Source organism: Narcine bancroftii, chromosome 4 (genome assembly GCF_036971445.1).
Source record: "Narcine bancroftii isolate sNarBan1 chromosome 4, sNarBan1.hap1, whole genome shotgun sequence".
Taxonomy (NCBI): domain Eukaryota; kingdom Metazoa; phylum Chordata; class Chondrichthyes; order Torpediniformes; family Narcinidae; genus Narcine; species Narcine bancroftii.
Genome location: NC_091472.1, coordinates 314624474 through 314649410, shown reverse-complemented (window position 1 = coordinate 314649410; position 24937 = coordinate 314624474). Strand labels below are relative to the sequence as shown.

The 24937-nt window shown below is 44.7% G+C and overlaps 2 protein-coding genes and 1 long non-coding RNA gene across 7 annotated transcripts in view; 1 reads left to right on the top strand and 2 right to left on the bottom strand.

Annotated features, from left to right (window-relative positions):
• Nucleotides 1-2163, bottom strand: part of catip (ciliogenesis associated TTC17 interacting protein) — a 42014-nt gene extending 39851 nt beyond the window's left edge. The window contains exons 1-2 of one of the 4 annotated variants that reach the window (XM_069935981.1): nucleotides 2081-2147; nucleotides 1872-1948 (exon numbers count right to left, since the gene is read on the bottom strand). The gene's annotated coding sequence lies outside the window, so the exon portion shown is untranslated. Of the gene's footprint in view, nucleotides 1-1859 lie in introns of all 4 variants that reach the window. The other 3 variants (XM_069935980.1, XM_069935978.1, XM_069935982.1) reach the window with 3 other exon arrangements.
• LOC138762280 (uncharacterized) lies at nucleotides 1865-24331 on the top strand. The gene is made up of 3 exons (XR_011356869.1): nucleotides 1865-1974; nucleotides 21569-21646; nucleotides 24198-24331. It is a non-coding gene; the product is annotated as an uncharacterized lncRNA (long non-coding RNA).
• pnkd (PNKD metallo-beta-lactamase domain containing) overlaps nucleotides 13077-24937 on the bottom strand; it is a 54795-nt gene continuing 42934 nt past the window's right edge. For both annotated transcript variants that reach the window (XM_069935983.1, XM_069935984.1), the window contains 3 exons: nucleotides 23799-23885; nucleotides 20730-20845; nucleotides 13077-17334 (listed from right to left, as the gene is read on the bottom strand). In XM_069935983.1, the coding sequence (XP_069792084.1) occupies nucleotides 17161-17334; nucleotides 20730-20845; nucleotides 23799-23885 (377 nt within the window). In that variant the 3' untranslated portion in view covers nucleotides 13077-17160. The remainder of the gene's footprint in view (nucleotides 17335-20729; nucleotides 20846-23798; nucleotides 23886-24937) is intronic.

Genomic DNA, 24937 nt, shown 5'->3' with positions numbered 1-24937 from the left:
TCTTGACAGAACAACCCTCTCATCCCAGGAATTAACCTGGTCAATCACCTGGTGATTGGATAAACACATTAATTCTGTTTAATTTCTCTTGTATTAATGGTCTCCAGTTGTGGACTTGGTCACAAACTCCAAGGGATACTGCCTTGCTTCTCTTGACAGGACAACCCTCTCATCCCAGGAATTAACCTGGTCAATCACCTAGTGATTGGATAAACACGTTAATTCTCTGTTTCATTTCTCTTGTATTAATGGTCTCCAGTTGTGGACTTGGTCACAAACAGAAGAAAGAGAGATTTATATTTACACAGTGACTTATACTTCCTCAGATCATCTCAAATATTTGGTTTTTGGAAATGTACTTAATGCAGAAATCAATGAACAGACAGTGAGATCCCGCAAACAGCAATAAGGACAAGATAATTGGGGACGTTGGCTGAGGGGTCAAGCTTGACCCAGACATCAGCAGGCTCTTCTTCAATGTAATATTGTGGGATCTTTCACACCCACGAGAGCAGGTGGGTGTCAGACTGGCACTTCAAACAGTGGAGAACTCCTTCAGTACTGCCTAGTGGTATGAGGTTAGAATGATGCCAAAGGATCCACAGATGAAATGCACTTTACCCTCCTCCCTCTCTCACTCACACACTCTTTCTTGCTCTCTCTCACACTCATCCCCCCGCCCCCTGTTCTCTCTGGCTCACACACATCCCCCCACCCCCTGTTCTCTCTGGCTTTTAATACCTTTCATATTTGACCAAATAAAATCAGCTCATTTAACATTCACTTTTCCAGGGTTCATCTGTACTCATTGAGTATGGCCTCGAAAAGACATTTCTAGGTGTTTGAATACTCTGCTGTACCATTTTATAATACAAAATGGATGTACTTTAAATAAAAATTCTGTAAGGTACAACATGTTGTTCATACAAACCTTCCTGTCAGTGTATGTGGGCGGTAATACATCTCCACATATTGTACAGTCAGCAACTTGACAATAAACATTATTTCTTTAATGTGGCTAGTCATACACATGAACCGGGCTTCTAATATTGGACAGGGAGAAGGTGTGTGAGGCAAAATTTTTTCTTCAAGCCACAGTTCTGCCTCAGGCAGAGGTTCGGCTGGAGGAGCACAGTGGGTCAGTCAGCATCCGTGGGGAGAGGGAGTCAGTCAGCATAAAAAAAATTGTGCTGCTGCCAGAGCTGTGGGTGTGAACCCGGTCGCTGCTCCGCAGGGTCCTCCTGGCTGGTCCAGGCAAGATTTCAACAGCCTGTATTTTAAAAACAAATCTGCATCGTGGAGCTCTGTGCCCGAGATGGCGGTGCCTGTGCTGGACAGTGTACCCCAAAGGGAGGCAGGCTCCGGCACAGGGCACCAGAAATAGGGAGAACCTTCACCCCACCTCGTGAGAGGAGAAGCATGGGAGACGACCATACAGGGAAGGTGAGGACAGCAGTGGATCAGTGAGGGGCTCAGCAGCTGAAGGCTGCCTGTGGGCTGTTGGGAAGTTGCAGTCGAAGGACCCACTTGATTTATTTTTTGCATTACCAATAAGTAGTAATTCTGCCTCGCCCGAGGGAAAAAGGAATCTCGGGGTAGTATGTGATATCCTGTGAGTACTCTGGCAATAAATCGGAAATAGTGCAAAGTGAGTGATGGCCAATGAGAGAAAATTGATGAAAAGGGTGTAATTGGGTAATAGGATAGTAACCCTGGGCTGAATGGCCACTCTCTTCCCCCTCCCCCTCCCCGCCCTTCCCCCAATACCAGTCCTTTACTAATTTCACCAATCAGGAAGCCTTGACTGACAGTCAAATTGACCAATCACTGGCGCAAACATGGATGAACAGCCCACCCACCGAATTCCTCACCACTTAACGCGCGGCGAGGGAAGGACCCGCTTTGATGGACGTCGGCGGCAGCCAATCGGTGGAGAGCACCCGTTACCCTGGCAACCAAGACAAGCAATCAATGGTTTGAAGCTTTCCCGGCTCGAGAAAAGCGTTTCGGCCGCGGTAATGGCGTTGGTGGGAACCGCGATTCAACGCAGCGATGCTCGTTGGCCGCCTCGGTCGCTCACCGCCTCCGTTATCTTCCCAACGCGGCTGGACGGCGGCTTCCAGCCTCGCCGAGGACCCCTCCCCGCCCCGTCACCCTGGCAACCCTCAGCCTCTCCGAGCACAGGTGTTCTCGCTATGCCTGCGGTCGTCATGGCAACAGACCCTTTTTGTACCTGCAATAAATGCAAGGTTTTCCACCATCTGCAATCTCTCTCGGTTCCCTAACGTGTTAGGAAATAAAACCCATCTATTGCAGAGAGAAAGAAAGGGAAACACTGTTGTAAAAGGCCTCTTGCCGTGCCCAGGGCCTCTCGCCATCCCCAGGGCCACTCGCCGTCCCCAGGGCCACTCGCCGTCCCCAGGGCCACTCGCCGTCCCCAGGGCCTCTCGCCGTCCCCAGGGCCTCTCGCCGTCCCCAGGGCCACTCGCCGTCCCCAGGGCCACTTGCTGTCCCCAGGGCCTCTCGCCGTCCCCAGGGCCTCTCGCCGTCCCCAGGGCCACTCGCCATCCCCAGGGCCACTTGCTGTCCCCAGGGCCACTTGCTGTCCCCAGGGCCACTCGCCGTCCCCAGGGCCACTTGCTGTGCCCATGGCCTCTTGCTGTCCCCAGGGCCACTTGCTGTGCCCATGGCCTCTTGCTGTTCCCAAGGCCATTTGCTGTGCCCAAGGCCACTTGCTGTCCCCAAGGCCACGCTGTCCCTAGGGCCACGCTGTCCCCAAGGCCACTTGCTGTCCCCAAGGCCTTCCACTTCCCAAAATCTGGTTTATTGTCAAGAATATGCCACAAAATTTGTGGTTTTGGGGCAGCTGTATTGTGCAGAATTGCTATTAAATTACAGCTATGTAAATAAAATAATTAAGAATTAGATAATTAGTGCAAAAAAAAAGCGAAGTATGTTGGGGTGGCCAAACTGCGGCTCTTTTGACACAATGGAAATATATCGGCTAAGACTGGAATTGTGAGAGTCAGTGCTCACTAACAGATGTGTTAGTGACAAGAAATCTAAATATGCATGCAATAGTCGATACCACGTAAAAGTCTACCCCCCCCCCCCCAGCTCATCTGAATTTCCAATTCCCGACCACAGATTCCCACATAAGGCCCCAGCTGCCTGCCCACTCCCGATGCCCTGAACGACACAGGCACTTATGCGTGTAATAGTTGACCCCCTATATTTTACCCTATAACTTGGTCCACAAAATTCAACTATTACACGTATAAGGTAATGTGGACTTTTTGTTTATTGAAACTAACACAAATTAGCAGTTTAAAAATTACATCTGTGAATAAGTGGCCTGGTTGGCATAGCAGTTAGCACAATGCCTTTACAGTGCCAGGGATCGGGAATCTTGCATTGTCTCTAAGGGGTTTGTACACGACATACGTGGACCCTGGGGGCTCTGGTTTCCTACCACAGTTCAAAACAATTTGGCATAATGGACTTTGGGGCCAAAATGACCAGATGCCGTGCTGTATGTCTAAATTTTTTAAAAATTAAAATTACATATGAAAAAAATAATTAAAAAATGCATGTAACAAAATGTGCATGAGTAAACATGCATGTTGTAGCGGCCTGCGCAGAGACGTGGACCAGCTCACGAAATAGCCAACGAACGCGTGGACCTGGGGGTGGCACCGGCTGTCGTCACAGGGGACCTCCCACATGGCAAAAAGATGGTGAAATGTGGCGGGAAAGTTGGCCAATCGCAGGCCGGCACTCCGATGGCACGGGGTGCTGACATCAGCACCTTTGGCCCATATAAATGCAACGGCCAGAGCAATAAACCAGTCTCGACTTCAAGGCTTTGATGCAAATGTCTTTCTTCTCCAAACCCACATAATGCAAATGCTATAATCTAACTTTTTTCATATCTTGCGGCTCTCAAATATCTTAAGTACGTGGCTCTTACATTTTGCAAGCTTGGCCATTCCTGTAGGTTTGGTCCATTCAGAAATCTAATGGTGGAGGGGAAAAAGCTGTTTGTGCCGTGCTTTGGGTGTTTGCCTTCAGCCTCCTGTAAAATGTAATATTTCAAAGTTATCCATATTTGTTAATGAGCTTGCATTTCATATTTAGTTAATCCAGGCTGCTGCTGGTCTTCAGGTCACCTGACCTCTCTTGCTTCAATCAGCTGTCTTTCTTTTACATTCTAACTGCTGCCATTTTCAGACCATAATTGTACAGTTGAGTAAAGCAGCCACCAAGTTTTTTTTTCATTCTCACAACTTATTCCAACTTAATTGACAAGCATGGAGATGGTGTGGAGGCCCAAGTACTTAGAAATTGAGTGGCGCCACTGGCATACAATTTTCATGAACTACGTTGACGACTATGGGGACAAGATACCAAACAATCACAGAACATTTTTAGGCTGTGGAGTTGCAACTCTTTCAAATACATGTGAACATCTTGACTCAGCTATCTCCAAGTTGGTCAGTTTATATGTGAAGACTGCCAATGAGGTTTTTGCCAGACATTTACAGGCTACCAGGCAGCAGTCATAGACAATCCAGGACTTCTCCATGGATTGTCACCTTGTCATGGTGGAGAAGCTTGTGTGGTCCTGTGATCCCAAGAGCGATGCCATCTGGAGCTACGCTCCTGGGAGGGCTACCCATGGCAGTAAGGTTGAGGGGGAGGTCCTTGACAAAGAACAATTCAACCAAGTCCTCAACAGTGGAGCAGGTGGACAAAATTACTCTGAACTCAATGGGTGTGAAGGCGGACGAAGGCTGCAGCAAATCCATCAGCTCCAATTGTCATGGTTTTCAGGCCAATGGAATTAGTTGATTCATTTATGAAGCATCGTGTGTTCTTGGAATGCAACATTTAAATAAGTACACGCACAGGTGTCTTCGCTCTGTGGATCAATGGAACGAAGGCCATTATCTTCGACTCTGGGGGATAGCCACAATGCAGCAGAAGCCAGGAGAATTAGTATATGATTTCTTCAGGGTTTTGGAAAAGTTAATAATTTTCGAGATCGTAGTGCGGAGCAGGGTGGAAACAAAGCAATGCTTGACGAGTTTATCGCTGGTATTGCTTCACCTGCAATATGGCAGAGTCTCTTAGAAAACAAAACACTACTTACAGACTGCTTATAACCAAGCTACTCATTAGACATTGCTCAACCCAATAATGATGCGAACTCTACCCCGCCAGCCCATAGAGCTGCAGTAGTGAACCCTGAACCGCTACAGGTACTGCAGGTATGTGAGAAGGATTCTTTAGCAGGGCTGCCTGATAACCTTCCGTTTGCTCTTGAGAGACGGCTGTGGCTGCCACTTATAATACAAGACGGAAATGTTTCTTCTGTGGTTTCTCTTACCATTTACGGGATAACCGTCCACCACGCAAGGCTACTTGTTATAATGAAGGGAGAAGGGACATTATGCCCTCACCAAGCTCAGTGGCAACAATGGTCAATTCTCAGGTATTGGTTACACTTACTAATGGGCCACAAGGACTCGCTCAAGCCGCAACCTTTGTGAATGGTAAAAGGTTAAGTGCTCGGTTGGATTCGTGCAGTGCTGATAGTTCTTTGGCTTGGCTTCGCGGACGAAGATTTATGGAGGGGGTAAAAAGTCCACGTCAGCTGCAGGCTCGTTTGTGGCTGACCAGTCCGATGCGGGACAGGCAGACACGATTGCAGCGGTTGCAAGGGAAAATTGGTGGGTTGGGGTTGGGTGTTGGGTTTTTCCTCCTTTGCCTTTTGTCAGTGAGGTGGGCTCTGCGGTCTTCTTCAAAGGAGGCTGCTGCCCGCCAAACTGTGAGGCGCCAAGATGCACGGTTTGAGGCGTTATCAGCCCACTGGCGGTGGTCAATGTGGCAGGCACCAAGAGATTTCTTTAGGCAGTCCTTGTACCTTTTCTTTGGTGCACCTCTGTCACGGTGGCCAGTGGAGAGCTCGCCATATAATACGATCTTGGGAAGGCGATGGTCCTCCATTCTGGAGACGTGACCCATCCAGCGCAGCTGGATCTTCAGCAGCGTGGACTCGATGCTGTCGACCTCTGCCATCTCGAGTACCTCGACGTTAGGGGTGTGAGCGCTCCAATGGATGTTGAGGATGGAGCGGAGACAACGCTGGTGGAAGCGTTCTAGGAGCCGTAGGTGGTGCCGGTAGAAAGTCATGCGGGAACTCAAACTAAAGGTTCACCCATCCAGTAAAGACATTACGCTATGGCTCAGAAAACTAGTGCCCAAGGATAAGTTGTCGTTGACCTAAATCAGTCTTAATACCCTGCCTTATGCTGCCACACGAGTTGGTGGAGTGAAGGATCCATGTTCTAATACTTGGTGAGGATTTCCACCGTCAGCATTGGAGTGTGAAGTTTGAATACAGAGGACCTCTGTCTGAGCCAACTGGGAATGGTGCTGACAGCAGCAAAAAACAGAAGAGCCGTCCCTCTTTCCAAACATCACTAAGCTGCAAACCAAGACGCTTTAGCAATGCAGAGGAAATTTGCCAATTTCAGAAGGCATAATTGAGACGTGCATATCACCAGGGCGAGCCCAAGTGGTAGTTGTGAAGGATCCTACCCACTGACACAAAAAGTAAATGTGTGGGTTATTCATAATCGATCAATATAGGCAATTGGATGCTTACCCCTTGCCAAGAAGAGAAATGGTGAATGAACTTGCAAAATATAGTGTTCTCTCTCTGCCTTTGACCTGAAAAATGCTGTCATTGAAGGAGTCAGATAAGAAGTATACGGCTTTTGAAGCCAATGGACGTTTATACCAATTTTGTAGGATTCCATTTGGAGTCACGAATGCTGTCTTCTAGCAAGCTAAGGACAAGATAGTTAGAGAAGAAAAACTGCAAGGTACCTTCCCTTACTGTGATAACATTACTATTGCTGGACATACACAAGAGGGAGATGATCAAAATGAGACCATCAGTGAGAGGTTCCTAACACTTTAATGATTCAAAGTCTGTGAATTCCACCAATGTCCTTGGATACTGTGTGGGGAAAGGGATCATTAAGCCAGATCCAGAGAGACTTCTCCCACTATAAGAGCCTCCTCCAACTGAAAACTTGAGATCCTTAAAAAGGGCCCTCGGGATGTTTGTTTGATATGCCAAATGGATTCCTGGGTTTTCTAACAACGGCAAATACAGAGAAGTTTCCAATGGAAGGCCCTGAACACTTAACTTACTAAAGAGAGTTAGAGGAAGCCACCCTGCACTTGGTGAATAAAAACTTACCCTTTGAGGTAGAGCGTGATGCATCTAATGGGGCTATTTCTGCTGTCCTTAACCAAGGAGGTCGGCCTGCCGCATTCATGTCAAAGACGCTATAAGGAAGTGAATTGTGTCACATTTGTGGCCCAAAATGTGAAGTTAATAAAACATCAAACACTAATTTTATCAGGTAAACTTCTCAGTGTCTTTATTTTCCAGTTTCCTTTGTTCTCCTGCTTGTGCTCTTATCTCTCTCTCATACCACGTGACTTCCGGTACATCTCATACATATTCATTATCATGACATCCCTCCTTTAATCAGAAATAAACTTTACCTTCACTTACCAATATCCCTCGGAAACCTACAAACATCGTAACTAATGGTAATACTATAACTCAACTACATAAAATTTACTTCCTACAGCACTCATACTTGCACTTTATGATATAAGATTAAATACTGTCCCAAAGTTCTTATTAAAACTATGGCACAAAGTCTTCGTATCGTTTGGGCGCTTTCCGGTTTCGTTTTGGCCTGCCTGCGATATTGTTGTCGCTTCTCGGTTGTTCACTCTCAGCGTCGGAAATACTGCTCGCCACGGCTTCGCGTGTTTCTGGCGCTCTAGTCACTTCATCAGGAGTGCTGGTAACTGCCTCTGGAACATCATCAGGTCTCTCAGTTTCAGCATCTCGTATTGGCCTTTCAACCTCTTCGCTCGATGTATCTCTGGACTGGTACCTTTTTACACCTGATACATTTCTCTTATACAGGACTCCAGTCGGAGACTTGACTGTCACCATACTGCCACTTCTGGATACGACAGTATAGGGTTGATGGTAATAAGGTGTGTCTAGCTTACCACCAGTTTCATGCCTCACTAGAATATTATCTCCTGGCATGATGTCTGAGTACTTGGCTCCACGTTTCGAATCTGTGTACAGCTTTGCTGCACCTTTCTTTTCAGCATCGTGGTCCCTCATATCCTGGTCATCTCGGATTTCCTTCATTTCTGGCATTTTTGTGCGGATTTTTCTCCCAAAAAATGCTTCTGCAGGACTTTTTCCAGTGGTTGCATGAGGCATTGCTCGATAGACAGCCACATAAGATAGCAATGTTTCTCGCCAATTTTGTCCTTCTGCGTGTGCAATCCTCAATCGTTTTTCAATGGACTGATTTTGTCTCTCTACTTCTCTGTTGGCTTGCGGCCATTTCGGAGTTACTTTATGATGGTGGATACCTGTGGTCCTCATGTATTCCGCAAATGTCTCTGAAATGAATTGTGGACCATTGTCAGAGTATAATGTAACAGGTAATCCATATCTTGCGAATATCTCTGCTAACGCTTGTATTGCTTTTTCAGTGGTTGTGGACTTCAACACCACGTACTCATAGTATCTGCTGTAGTAATCTATTACTACCATAATTGATTCACCCGTCGGTAAAGGTCCAAGAAAATCAACAGCTACGTCGATCCATGGTCCTGTCGGGAGTTGCGTACTCCGGATCGGTTCTGGCAGATTACTCCTTCTTGTGATTTGACATCCGTGACAAGTTTTAACAAATTTCTCTGCGTCTTTATCACAACCTGGCCACCATACCTTGGTCCTGAGGTTTTGCTTGGTACCAACAATACCTAGGTGTCCTTCATGCGCTAAGGATACGATCTTCGGTCTCAATCTTTGCAGTATCACCAATCTGCAACCTCTTAGTACACACTGTCCAATGCAACAAAGTTCATCTCTAATGGGAATGTAAGCCTTGTGAGTACACTTGTCCCATTGTCCACTCTGTATGCATTCTCTTACTTCCATGAGTTCTGGATCACGTTCGGATTCTCTCTCGACTTCCTTCGTAGTCACAGCTTTCGGTGTCGCCTGAATAGCTACGAAGCGTACAAAGCACTCTGTTTCTGTTCCCAATTCTGACTTGGATTGTGGACCTCCATCCTTCACCAATCTGGACAGCGGATCAGCAATGTTTGCTTTCCCTGCAATGTGGATTACTTTATATTTGGAGGGTTGTAGTCTGAGTACCCATCTCTCTATTCTGGCACATGGTTTGGATCTAGGTGCATAGATCACCTCTAATGGCTTATGATCTGTGATGAGTTCAAATTCAATGCCGTATAAATATGCATGGAACCTCTCACAGGCCCATACAAGTCCGAGTGCTTCTTTCTCTGTCTGAGAGTATCTTCTTTCCACATCTGATAACGATCTGCTGGCATAGGCAATGATTCTTGGTCCTCCATCATGCATCTGGACCAAAACGGCTCCTAAACCAACCGGGCTGGCATCCGCTATGACTTTGGTTGATGCCGCCGGATCGTAATATCCAAGAGTTTTTGCATCTGTCAGGCTTTGCTTCAGCGCTGTGAACGCTTTCTTCTGCTCAGATCCAAAATGAAATGGTACACCTTTCCTGGTTAGTTTCCTTAGTGGTTCTGCCACTGTAGCGAAATTAGGAATGAACTTTGCACAAAAATTAACCAATCCCAGGAAACTCCTCACCTCTGTTGCGTTCTGAGGTGCACGTGCCTCTTCAGTAGCTTTCACCTTGGCCTCTGCAGGGTTTAGTCCTTCCCGTGTAAGTCTGTGTCCCATGAAGTCCATTTCTGACATACCGAACTGGCACTTGTTTCCATTCACGGTAAGGCCTACCTCCTGTAATCTAGATAGTAAACGCCTCAACCGTTTGTCATGCTCTTCCTTCGTCGGTGCATGGACTATGATGTCGTCAGAAATGTTGGCAACTCCAGGAATGCCTTGAATCACTCGATGGATTTCATACTGGTAGATCTCCGAAGCTGCATTAATTCCAAATGATAGTCTCTTGTAACGATACAATCCACAGTGAGTCACAAATGTTGTTACATCTCGGGAACCTGGATCCAGCTCTAATTGATGATAGCCCCATTTCAGATCAATTTTTGAGAATACCTTGCTGGTAGTTAGTTCTTGAAGTATTTCCTCCACTGTTGGTATAGGGTGTCGTTCTCTAATTATAGCTTCATTGGCCATTCTCATGTCAACACATAGTCTTATGTCACCCTTTGGTTTGGGCACAATCACTATGGGACTGACCCATTGTGTCAAATGTTCCACCGGTTAAATAATGTCTTGTTCATCAATTCTTTAATTTTGGCTTCGACTTTCCCACGAAGTCCAAACGGAGTTCGGCGCATTGGTTGTGCCTTGGGTTTGACCGTTTCATCTACCGCTAGCTTCAATTGTCGACCTTTCAGCTTTCCTACTCCTTGGAAGACTGCGGGGAATTCTTGCTTCATATCCTCGTATTACTGAATTGAATTGACACAAGCTCCAATATGAAGTATTGCCAGGTCTTGCGCTGTGCTTCTACTCAGCAATGGTTCTCCCCTCTCTTCTATGACCATAAACTGCTTCGGTGTACTTATCTCCAGCTTCAACAGTTGCAGTAAAACATCCAATGGTCTGCAATGGCTTGGTTGCTGTGTATGGATACAGTTTCTTGGAACACTTCTTTGAGGTACAGATGATCTTTTTCCTTTTCAACTTCTCCCATAAATGTCGATCAATCACATTACTGTCACTGCCTGAGTCTACAATGGCCTGCACTGTCACTCCACCAATGATCACTGGGACCTTCTCATGATGTACATCATTCAACGTAAGTTGGTAACAGCTCTGTCCCTCCTGGGTATCATCATCGTCACCGTCTATCTGGCGAATGGTGTCTTTCTTTCCAGGATACTTTCCTTTCCCCCAGGCTTTGCCTTTGGAAATTGTATTCTTCTTCTGGTCTGCATTGGACTTGCTTTTGCACTTCTTTGCAAAGTGGTCCTTACCTCCACACTTTCTGCAAACTTTGCCTTTGGCCGGGCAATATGGGGCTTTTCCAAAGTGACCTCGGTTTCCACATCGATAACACTCCACGTCCTGTGTCGACGTATATCTTGGCTGGTTATGGCGATGTGAGAGCCTCTTAATTTGCTGGCTTGAGTTGTCTTTCAGGGTCATGGTATGAAATTGCCCTTCAACAGCCTCTAATGCAGCAGCAATGGCTAAAGCATCGGTGAGTTCCAACTCACTCCCTCTTTCCAGTAGACGTCTTCTGAATTTATCTGATCTGCAGTGCTGTATGACTTGATCCAATAATTGGTTGTCCAAATCAGCTGGCATGTAATTGCATCCAACAGCTAGCTGGCGTAGTCTCGTCACGTATTGAGCAATTGTCTGGCCATCTTCTTGTCTCATTCTCCGAAACAAATGGCGTTGAAATGTAGCATTCGGCGTCACTACATAGTGTGCATTTAATGCATCTACCACTTTCCGGTACTCATCCTTTCTTCCAGTATTCAAAAGTGTCTTAAATGTTTCCCGAACTGCGGGACCAACAGTGAAAAGAAGTAACGCCCTCCTCTGCGCTTTTTGTTCAACCGTACCGGTATCTAGAAATAGGCCACGACTGTTGGCATAGGATTCAAATTCTTCTAGCCATGCCTTCCATTTCACACTTACAGTGCTTGCATCACCTGTTGGGTCAAAATGAGCAATTCCACTATGTGTTAGAAAGTCACCGTCTGTACCAGCCATGAGGAAATATTCCAGCCCCAAAAGTATTGAGTCAAAGAGAAAATTCTTATCACCTTGAAGTTCTCTTTAATCCTCTGTAATCTTCTTTAGTCTTTAATTTTCTTCAAGCTTATCCCATCCTCATCGCCAATGTCACATTTGTGGCCCGAAATGTGAAGTTAATAAAACATCAAACACTAGTTTTATCAGGTAAGCTTCTCAGTGTCTTTATTTTCCCGTTTCCTTTGTTCTCCTGCTTGTGCTCTTATCTCTCTCTCATACCACGTGACTTCCGGTACATCTCATACATATTCATTATCATGACAAATTGCACCACCACATTGTAGAGAACGAAGCGACTGCCATTATTGTGCGCAAATGGAGCCACTACCTGGCACGTTGCCACTTTAGCTTGGTTACTGATCAGAGGTCAGTGCCCTTTATGATTGACAATGAAAAGCGTACAAAGATAAATGCAAAGATTCAAGAATGGAGGCTGGAGCTTGCAGCATTTAGTTACACAATAAAGTACCGCCCTGGGAAAAGAGAATGTGGTCCCTGACACATTTAGTCGGCGTACATTTGTTCAGCCTTTACTTCCTCCACACTCGCTGCCTCCATCAAGTGTTCACAACGGACTTTGTCATCCAGGAAAAACTCAGCTGCTGCATTTTGTTAGAGCAAAGAGTCTCCCTTTTTCTACAGAAGATGCCAAGAAGACTTGTAGGGTCTGTGCTGAACTAAAGCCTCAGTTCTACCACCCATCAGGGGGAACTCTTATCAAGGCAACAAAACTTATGGAACAGATTAGTATTGATTTCAAGGGACCTTTGCCTACAACTTCCTGTATCCTTATCAACGCTTACAGTTGTTGATGAATATTCATGTTTCCCTTTCCCTTCGTCTCTATTCTAACTCTGCATTCACGGAGCCACAACCATCCTCATCTCCCCCAAACTGCAATCAATTCTCACCTTTCCTACCCTCCAAATATCGCCTTTTGTCTGGTCTGCACTCTTCCCCCCTGCCCTCCTTTCCCAGCCTTTTAATTCAGGCACCTGCCTGCTTTTTACTCACACCTTGAAGAAGGGCTCTGGCTGAAACGTCGTTTATATAACTTTACCTCCCATGGATGCTGCGAGACCTGCTGAGTTCCTCCAGCATCTCTGGGGTAATTTGAACTCTTGTACCTGATGTATTCTATGTACTGGCCAGCTGCAGCAAGGAAGAATTTTGTTGCCTCTGTACACTGTATAGGACAATACACACATAATCATTATCACTCCTGTTTATTAAACCCATGGGGGTAACAACTGCTCTGTGAATGAATCATGGTTTCACACACATTAATTATATTACATAGGAGGAGGAAAGGTAATTTTGCTACTTCACCACGAGAGCTTCCGGCTCTCTCTGAAACCAGTCAGCCTTCCACCCTACTGCACAGAAACAGTCCCGCTGGCCCAACCTCTTCTCATCCAGCTGTTAGCAGGAGGATCACTGCAGTAACAACAAACTGCTCTCCAAAAGTGCTTCATTAGGTAGTTAAATGCTTTGCAAAATTCCTTGCTCAACAAAAGCAATCTGGAAATATGAGCAGCTCTTTTCACTTTCTTTGCAGTAAATCAGCGGAGCTGGCTGTTCATTTCACCAAAAATGTACCATTAAAATCTTTTATTATTAAAAAAATCCATCAAGGATATGGTCCAATTCACCCTCCCCTTGATAACTCAATGATCCTACTGGGGCGGCATGGTTAGTGTACCAGCTAGCACAATGCTATTACTGTACCATCGCCCCAGGTTTGAATCTGGAGCTCTCTGCAAGGAGTTTGTCTGTTCCGCCTGTGACCTGCGTGTGTTTCCTTCGGGTGCTCCAGTTTTCTCCAATCCTCCAAAAAGTACGGGAGAATTTGGGCGGCACAGGTTAAAATGGCCAGAATCGGCTTCTACCTTGCAGTAAATAAATAATATTTATTTAAAGAGTCGGGGGAGGTGTTCCCAATACCTTTTGCTTCAACTGACGTACTTTAAAAGGATCGTCTGGTTAATGCTGTGCTCAAATTAGCAGCAAAAAAAGTTACCAAAATTATTTAACTAAATCATGTCACAAAAATATAACTAAAGAAATAGTCGATGGTGCAAATATGAAGTAAAGATAAAATGTGCTGGAGACAGTCAGAATGGATGAAGAGTGAAACAAGAGTTTTGTGTTTCAAGTTGAAGACCTATTCCTGATGAACATTTTACCACAAAATACTAGAGCAAAAAAAGGCTATTCAACCAATCGAATCTGGCCCATTCCCTGGCCTCAATCTTTGATGCCCTGGTTGATCAAGAACCTATCTCTACCTTAAATACACCCAATGACCCAGCCTCCACAAATGCCTGTGGCAACAAATTCCACAGATCTGCCAGCCGCTGGCTAAAGAAATTTCCCCACATCCAAGTGGACGCCCTTCAATCGTGAAGTTGTGCCCTCTTGTCCTAGACTCTCCCATCATGGGAAACAACCTCTCCACATCTATTCTGTCCACGCCTTTCAACATTCAAAATGTTTCAATGAGATCCCCGCTTATTCTCCTAAATTCCAACGAGTCCAGGCCAAGAGGTGTCAAACGCTCTTCATGTGATAACCCTTTCATTCCAGGAATCATCCTGGTGAACCTCCTCTGAGCCCTCTCCAACGTCAGCACATCCTTTCTGAAACGAGGAGCCCAAAACTACCCACAATCCTCCACGTGAGGTCTCGCTTCTGCTGCACCATTTGATTAACTACAAAGCTCCTGAGCTATTTTGAGCCTGCATTTATTTAGATCCCAATTACAACTTTTGTTTTCACCCTTTGAGTGGAACGGTTGCCAAATCCTGATTCAGTTGCAACCTTGTGAAAGAACAGAGGGACCTTGGGGTCCAAATCCACAGATCTATCAAAGTTGCTGTGCAGGTTGATAGGGGAGTTAAGAAGGCCTATGACATGCTGGGCTTCATTTGAGGTGATTGAGTTCAAGAGTCCCTTGGTAACACTGTAGCTCTATAAAACTGGTTAGACCATACTTGGGATATTGTGTTCAGTTTTGGTCACCTCATTATGTGAAAGGACGTGGAAAATGGAGAGGGAGCAGAGGGGATTTACCAGGATGCTGTCTGGATTGGAGAATAGGTCTTAAAGCCAAGACTAGCAGAACTGGAACTTTCTCTTTGGAATGAAGGATGAGAGATGACAAGAGGTCTACAAGATTATGAGAGACAGATATAGGGTAGACGGCCAGTGCCTTATTTCTGGAGCAACAATAGCAAATACCGGAGGGCATCTATTTAAAGATGAGTGGAGGAAAATTTAAGGGACATGTCAGAGGCAAGTCTTTTTTTAAAAAAACCACAGAGTGGTGGGTGTCTGGAATGCATTGGCGAGGGTGGTAAATAGGGACATTCAAAAGTCTCCAACATTGGCACGTGGATGTAAGAAAAAGAGGGTTGTGGGCGCGAAGTAGGGAAGGGTTAGACTGTTATGGAGTAGATTTTCAAAGGTTGGTTCAACATCGTGGGCCAAAGGGCTTGTACTGAGCTCTGATGTTCCATTCCTCTGCCTCCATCGCGGCTTCTCAACCTGCTGACATCCTCTAGCAGCTTAGAATATAAACGTGCTGGAGAAACTCAGCCAGCCACACGGCATCTATAGGAATAAAAGGGTAACCATGGGTCTGGGTCCTTCAAAACATTAGTGACCCTTTCCTTCCTGTGGACACTGCAGGACCTGCTGAGCTCCTCCAGCACGTTTGCATATTGCACTTGACCCCAGTGTGTTTAACTTCCTCCAGCTCTTTGTTTCTTTGCCCCAGATTCCAGCATCTGTAGTCTCTTGTGACTGCAGTTCATCTGCTCAAATATTGTGGACATGAGCTTGTGGTTTTGAATCATCTCGAGACACAAGATTAATGTTTTAAAGTCTTAGGTTCTGAGAACAATTTCCTCCTGCCTTGGAGAATGATTCCAGCTATTACATATTCTGAAACAAATGAGAAGAATAGTCCCAAAGAGTACAAGATGTTGATGAGGAGTCACTATTAACAACAGATTTTAAGACCATAAGAAATAGCAGAAATAGGCCATTCAGCCCATCAAGTCTGCCCCACCATTTAATCATGAGCTGATCCATTTTCCCACTCAGTCCCTCTGCCCAACCTTCTCCCCATAACCCATGATGCCCTGGCTCATCAAATACCTGTCAGTCTCTGCCTTAAATATACCCAACGATCTTGCTTTCACAGCCAGCGTGACAACAAATTCCACAGACTCCAAACCCATCTATCTCAGCCTTAAAAACACCCAATAATAATGGGGCTCTTCTCTAGGTACCAAGTGTGAATCCTAAACCCTCACTGAGAAGGTAAAATTAAAGATGGATCTCCATTTACACTGTATCATCAACCATTCAGTTTCAGTACGAATTTGGACACAAGTGAAGCTCCCCCGTATCACACACTGACCGCACAGGAGACACACTGTAAAGCTGCCACCTTCAAAACCAATTCAGTGCAAACATCTACTGCCACAAGAAGAAAACCGATGTTACAACCATCTCTTCGTGCAAGTACTCTGCCTTTTGCTGGATTCACATTTGTCCCTCGGATTTAAAGAAAAAGACAATTCAACGAACACTGTCAAACCTCTTCCAGTATTGGCCCTTCTAGTGGTTATAACTTCACGTACAATATATTTTGAACAATTCCCCTGAATTCAGGCCAAATGTTTGGTTTTGGTAATCTATAAATAGAGAATCTACAAAGAGAAGTTTTTGAGGAGTTAAGAAGGCCTATGACATGCTGGGCTTCATCTGAGGTGATTGAGTTCAAGAGTCCCTTGGTAACACTGTAGCTCTATAAAACTGGTTAGACCATACTTGGGATATTGTGTTCAGTTTTGGTCTCTATAAATAGAGAATCTATAAAGAGAAGTTTTTGAGGAAAAAATTCCAAGCCGCAACTGTACATCTGTCCAGGTGCAATTTAAAACACTCACATTTAGTAATTACTGTTCTCACATTTGAGAGACTGTTTACACTGGGAGGGGGAGGGGGGATTGATATGTTTACTAAGTTCCTTATTCTGACAAATCCAAGGCCAAAATTGTGCAGATAGAAAGCTTCCAAGTTTCATGCGACTTTCTGGAATGTTCTTCCCTCAAGCTTCCCCCTTTGATCATTGATTGTAATGTTGTAAAACATTTCCTATGAAGAAGGGAGGGCAGCAGCATGGAAAATAACAATGGCAGGTGGGAACAGGGCAAGATGAAAGGTCATGTGGGGGGGGGGGTGGAGAAAGAGGCCCTGCTTCTGCAGAACTTGGTGTTGGAATGCTATCTACAATTAAAAATATCTTTCCGCTTCCGGACCTCCTCCAGGACCCGGGATCTGAAAAGGGTCAGGTCCTCACTGGGTTCCTGCTCGATACCGAGGGCACCGTGCAAGTTGCTCGAATGAGTCCGCAAGAAAGGGTTGTATTCTTTCTCCTCTCCGATCGTCGATGGGCACTGCAAATAAACAAGAGGCACTGCTTTAGAAGGGGAGCAGAACCCATCTTGTCCAGAAATGGAAAGATTAGGGTGACGATGCAGACTTGGCCTGCCTCGAACAGGTTCCAGGTCTGAAGATGACAAAACTTGGAGATGGTGGTGTAATAGAAGACATATACTATAAACAGTAGGGCATTGAGGAGTGCAGAGAACAGAAGAATCTAGGAATACAGACACACAATTCCTTGGAAGTGGCATCACAGATAGATAGGGTTGTAGAGAGAGCTGTTGGAGCATTGGACCGACTATTGGAGTTGGGATGTTACAGTGAAGTTAGGCGAGACAAGAACTAGAGGACATGGATTAAGAGTGAAAGATGAGACATTTAGGGGGAACCATGCAGAGTGGGGAACAAGCTGCCAGCTGAAGTCATGAATGTGGGCCCAGGATTTTGACTTTTAAGAGCATTTTGGTCAGGTACATGGATTGGAGGGGTATGGAGGGATTATGGTCCAGTTGTAGGTCAATGGGGTTGGGCAAAATAATAACTTGGAAAAGACCAGATGGGTCGAAAAGCCTGTTTCTGTGCTGTCGTGTTCTATGGTTGAAATGAAGGTAAGGGCACACTGCCCAAATAATCCTGAACAAGCGGCAGAAATTCTTGCCGAGGAGCAAGGTACCTCCTTTTGGGTCCTTATACAGGAATGTTCAGTGCTCATTTGTTTAGATTTTGGCAATTTAAGCAACGGGAATAGATATTTTTCTGGAAAAGAAAAGCAGTATCTCAGATTTGCATTAAACACGGATGCAAAGCTGTGGCGTGCATTTGTAATCAGAATGTTCATAATCATTCTGTTATGGCAACTATATCAAATTACTGATCCAAGGCAAGGCTCCAATCTTCTGGAATGGTGGAAAATCTCGTGATATGATGCAAGAATAACAACGTAAAGGAGATGATTGTGGACTTCAGACGGACCAGGGTTGACCAGCTGCCACTACACATTAATAGGTCAGTAGTGGAGAGCACCAGTTCCACGGAGTCCACTTAAAAAATAATTGATCCTGGACACACGTCTCCTCACTTGTCAGGAAGGCCCAGAAGGCTGAAGTGGGAAAGGCTACCGGCCACCATTCTATCAATGGGTGGTACAGTGGCTATAGAGAAATAGATGAAAGGTCAATCCACAGGACCATAAAAGCGGCAGAGGGGATCACTGGGGTCTCCACTATCCCACCACCCCTCTCCCATCATCACTGATGTAATTCACTGGAACTGTCATTAAAAGTGGGCTCGCAAAAATCAGTGAGGACCCCTTCCACCCCGCACACAGCTACTCTCATCAGGGAAGAGATAAGAATATCAGAGCCAGAACCACCAGGCTGAGGAAAAGCTTTTTCCCACAGGCAATGAGGCAGCTGAACTGCTAAAACTCCCTACTACTTATTGATAATATCTATTTTTACTATATAGGTTCTGTTTATCTACATTGTTTGTCTGTGTGTTTGCACTGTTTTTGCATCGTGGACCAGAGAACACTGTTGTACTGGAACAATCGGATGACAAATAAATAAACTTAGACTTCCATTTTGAGGAGATAAGACCATAAGACTTAGGAGCAGAAATAGGCCATTCAGCCCATCAAGTCTGCCCCACCATTTAATCATGAGCTGATCCATTTTCCCACTCAGTCCCTCTGCCTGACCTTCTCCCCATAACCCATGATACCCTGGCTCATCAAATACCTGTCAATCTCTGCCTTAAATATACCCAACGACGAATGGGAATTGTGAATAGATTATCCTTGAAGCCTCCCACGGCACAAGTGCCGAGTTAAGCTGGTTGAGCTTTCGATATCAGGAATACCGAGTGGCCGCCTGCGGTACACTGCGGGAGCTGTGGTTAATCAGCTATGGTGGCATAACAATCCTAAAGGACGGAATGCAATGGAAGAGTTAAAAGCAAATTGTAATGGAATTGCTGCCTTGCAGAACTCAGGCCTTGAGAAGGTACCCGCTGAAGATAATAACAGCTCGTCTTAAAATAAAGATGTCTGTAAGAGAAAACACGTCGATGACATGAGACATGCAGAAGATAAGATAAAGTATAATTGGGGAGTGTGATGCACAAATCCTCTCCTAGCAAGTTCGCTTTGCTCTTCCATGCCAAATATCTGCACATTTAAGACATGTACAAGAAACTAGGCAACTAGGAGAAAGTGCAGGCTCTAGTTTGTAGTTTTAATGGTAAAAGTGTGGGCTGTGAACCTGCCCAATGACCTTCAAGATGGGTACCAAGGACTGCTAAGCACCAGGCTAATTGTGGAGTCCCTGAATGGCATCAACCCAATTCTTATTTGGTGTATTTGGAGAAAAATTATTTCAAAATATTTATACATATTACTTTTGTATAATATTTATGTATAAAGGTGATTATTGTGTGCTGTGTGCTTGTATGCACCATGGTCCAGAGAAACACTGTTTCCTCTGGTCTGAGGATAAACTTGAATTTACATTGGTCAATTTATTATGTATTAGTGACTTATGTTTTTAATCAGTGTTCTTGTAGTAAAACTACACGTGGTTGAGTTGTGTTCCAATAAACATTTTTTTTTTAAATGGAAATTGGTTGAAAATCCTCTCTTCATCATGACTGGAATCTTTAAAACCTGCTGTTATTGTAACAGCCGGGGCACCACTGGGAGGATAGTAGTTCACGTTTATTGTCATATGTCTTTTCTTTGGCTTGGCTTCGCGGACGAAGATTTATGGAGGGGGTAAATGTCCACGTCAGCTGCAGGCTATATATATATATATATATATATATATTAAAAAAATATATATATATATTATATATATTAAATATATATATATATATTTTTTAAAAAATATATATAATATATATATATTAAATATATATATATATTTAAAAAAAATATAATATATATATACACACACACACACACATATATATAATATATTATATATAAATATATATTTATATAATAATATATAATATAAATATATATTTATATAATAATATAATATAAAATATATTATATATAATATATAAAATTATATATATATATAATAAATATAATATAAATATAAATAATATAATATATAATATAAAGAAAGTCCAACTATTTACCTTATCTATGGCCTCTACAAAGCTCCCCCTCAGGCACTTCAGGTTTAAAAAAAAAGTTCAAAGGATATTTAAGTAGATAGGAAGGGTTTAGAAAGAAATGGGCCAAATGCCGGTAAATGGGATTAGACCAGAATGCCGACCAGGTCAGCATGGACAAGTGGAGCCAAAAGGACCTGTTCCCTGCTGCATGACTGTCTGCAGGGGGCGATCAGGTTCAGACACAAAGAGGAACACTAAGGGAAGGTGGCACACTCATACTCACAGTGCAGCGGCTCAGATGCCTCTGGCGCAGAACCCATTCGAGCTTCGTGAAGATAGCAGGGTTGTTCGGTTCGACAGACGCCGCAAACATCAGGTTATCCTGTGCGTACTCGTGCCCTGCAAGCAGGTTCCTTTTATTTTCATACAATAATACATTAAAAATGTAACACATAATATACTTCAACTTTTGACTGCCATTAGGCAAACAAAAAGTCACCATGAGCATTGCCAGGAGTCACTGAGTGTCTGTAGCTTCACCTCCAGCCTTTGCAGCCACACAGACTCCTGTTTGATCCACCTAAGCTCCAGGTCCAAAGCTCCAACACTATCAGGAAGGCTTCAGCGTCCGAGGCCCTTTGGGAGCCCTTCTTTCCCTCAGTGCCCCCTTGAATCCTGGCTTTGAAACCTGGTTCCCAAGAGCCAGTCTCCAGCCCGTGTAGATCCTCCGACAGCAAGCAGCCAGCTTGCTGGGTCCTCTGACCACTAAGCCCCTTGCTGGTCATCTTCTTCTGGCCATCCGTCCCATAAGATGATGGTTCCTTTCAGTCAGTTTGTAAAGTTTGATGAGGATACCCCACTCTTCAGGAAGGAACAGTGTGTGTATGAATGGAGTTTAGGTAAGTAGGTAGTTGCACAGGTCCAAACCCACTCTCTCAACATCCCCTCCTCCTGGATTTTGGGGGGGTGGGGGGGAAGAGTTCTGTTGCAGTAAATGGCCAGATGAAGCTTTGATGCAAGGGATGCCCTTTCTGCGTTTCATGACACGTGTTTGCCAGATGGCCAGTGACCCTACAAGAGGGTTCGTCCGCCCTTTGACACATCTTGTTTTTCATCCTGCAGGGTGTCCAGCCATCCTCCGCGCCAGGCGAGCCTGGTGGGGGAGCCGATTTATCCGCCGACCACCCAACCATGTTACAGGTAGTACTGGGTTACGTGAAACCAGTAACATTCTGAAAGTAACCTGACCGTTGCTGGTACGTTGCTATGGTCACCGTCCTGTAGGGACTCTTTTCCTTCTCAATGGGTGAGAGGAGTTATGGTCTCCCTCTGAGATGCCAACCCCACTATATCAAATACCTTTCAACTTAAACTCGAGCACAAACTGGCACGATAGGAATTTTCATGCACATTTGTTCTTGATCCACTGAGACAAGCTGGTGACAACCTACTAAGTAACATGTAGCATTTAATCCATACTCTAGTCATGAAGTTCTATATAACCCACGAAAACACAGGAGCCATGTCTGTATTCTCATTTACACACAAGAACTACCACCGTCATTTGCACTGGGCTCCTGAGCCTCCCAAACCATTATTATAGGACCATCAAAAGATCAGTAGGCACCCTCTGAAACATCAGCTTTTTATGTACCTACTGCAATTGTGAATACTTGTATACCCATCCTTTTGTACTTACCTCTATTTCTAGCTCATGGGACATTCTAGTCATTTAATTGATGCTATGTTAGTGCATTATTTGTGTGGCTGCAGCGAGCAAGAATTTTGGTGCATCTGTACATTTAAACCCTCCTATTATAAAAATGCAGATGTTGGAAACAAAGACAAAATGCTGGATACACTGAGCAGGTTGGGTAACAAGTGTGGAAAGAGGAAACGATCATTCAACTCTTCTGATATTCACATAGAACATTACGGCACAGTACAGACCCTTCGGCCCATGATGTTGTGCCGACATATGTAAACCTACTCCACAACCACCTAACCCTTCCCCGCCTCACACCCATAACCCTTCATGATTCTTACATCCATTTGCAAGGATTTTTTTTAATGTCCCTATTGTGCCAGCCCTCACCATCACCCCCAGCAATGTATTCCTGCTGAACTTTCCAGCATTTTCTGTTTTATTCCAGCTGGGAGTATTTGATGGGTGAGTATTGAGGGAACTCTAGTCTACACCAAACCCTGCTGTCCTCCTTCTGCCAGTTTTATGAAGCATTGCTCGGGAGAGTTCCTTCCTGAATTTACTCAACAAGCAACAAGTATTCCACCCTGTCAACCTGAAACCAGATGCAAAAAGCAGGCTGATCTTAAAACCAAGGCCCACGTTCTCAAGGTGACAGGATTGGTTTCACTTTCCATCAGCAGACACGGGAGTGAAAGTGCATGGGTGAATTTCTCGGGATCTGATAAATATAGTGGGGAATATACCTGGGAGGATGGGGGGGGGGGGCACAACATGCTCAATAGGGCTCCAAAACCACAGGATTGCGACCACTTGTCAAGATTCTTTAATTGTCATATAATATTACACAAAATTGCAATTTCTCTGCCATAAGGCAGGCAGATTCCCTGACAGAAGAAATTGCCTGGCATTCCTTACAGAGAAAGAAAAGCAAGAGTCCCTTCAGAGCCACTGAGTTGCCAGTGGATTCACCTCCAGCGCCCCCGCAGCTGCACAGACCTCAGTCCAAACCAATGGCAACCCAAGCTCCAGATCTAAATGTCTGACATGATCCAGGAAAATTGTGAAGGAGAAAATCGAATCCTGTGCCTCAAAGTTCCCAATTCTAAACATGGGGCACGACACCGAATATTGAATCTTAGTTCCACGGAGTAAAAAAAATGCATCTTAAATTTGGGGACTCCCATTCCTGACCAAGGGCTCAGGCCTGAAACATCGACTGCCATTTACTTCCGACAGATGCGGCATGACCTGCTGAGTTTCTCCAGCACTTTGGGGCACTGAACCCCAACATCTGCTGAGTTTATTTCTTAACCGCGTGTTATGCCTCCATCTCCTAGGTATATTCCCCACTATACTCATCAGATCCCGAGAAATTCACCCATGCACTTTCACTCCCATGTCTGACAGTTTGGCACTCAATTTTCCAGGTGATCAGATGGCTGTTTTTGCTCCTCCTCAGGAGATGGAATATTTTACGACACTAAACAGGTCTTGACAGAGCATGCTTCCCATCCCACGTAGGCGACACTTGTATGGAACAGACCCTTCTCATCCTCATGGGTATTCAGCAAGGGCAGGAGGAAAGAAGAAAAGGGTCTTGGAAAATGCCCAAGTTTATTTAGGAGCACACTTGAACCCCTTTACCTGGCCAAAGTAATGTCTCATTCTCCAGGGTGCCCACGACATCCAGCGACGACAGCATCAGTGAGGAGCTCCCTTCAAAAATTCGACCTGAGAAAGGACACAAAATCAAGTCAGGGTAGTAGAAGAATGTGGCACAAGTCCAGTCAAGCCTCATCAGGAAGTCTCTGTTTAATTACGCTTTTATCCAAGGGAATACCAAGGCTTCAAGAAGGGGCAGTGGAATCCTACTGGTTACCAACACCACACAGAATGAGGGTCTAAGAAGTTGCACCATTTTGGGGAAGAGTAGGTTCTGATGAGAAATCTTGCACCTTGATCTCATGAATGCTAATTTATATTCTCACTTTTCCAGCTTTAACAGTTATTGATCTAAAGTATTGACTTCTTTTCTCTCCACAGACACTGCCTGACCTTGTTTTTACTTTCACATTGCCAGCATCTGCAAATTTCTGATGCGGGGGCGATCTGAAGGAGCTGTCGAAGTTGATGATGGGAATGCATTATATTGAAGATTGACAGTTTGTCCCAATTAAAACTGGTTCTGGAGATCCATGGGTCAAAATATTTGACTATACAAAACATTTTTTGTTGGGCACAAATTGCCTCCTGCATATTAGGGGCGGCACGGTTTAGTGCAATGCTGATACATCGCCAGTAACCCAGGTTCCAATCCGGTGTTGTCTGTAAGGAGTTTGTACGTTCTCCCTGTGTCTGCAGGGATTTTCTCCCATTGTTTGAAACATACAGGGTTGGTAGCTTAATTGAGGTATTTGGGCAGCACTGGCTGCCTGGAAGGGCCTGTTTTCATACTGTCTATCTAAAAAAGAAAAATTGGTGATAGCAGGGTTGGATACTGGGCAGGTGTTGTGTGGGAAGGGAAACAAGTTCGAAGGGTTCAAAGAATAGTGGGTCTGGACACAGGTTGAATGCAGAAATAATCTTTGTTGAAACATTCACAAGGTGATTGCAACAGAGATAATACATGCAAGTACTCTCAATCACACAATACAGTAGAACCCAGTCACATTGGACGTAGCACTACCAATACTAGCAACTGTTTAAACAATTTTCACATCCAAGATCTACAATATGCTACCTATCGTTCTTTGTCTTATGTGGGCACGGCTCAAATGCTATCT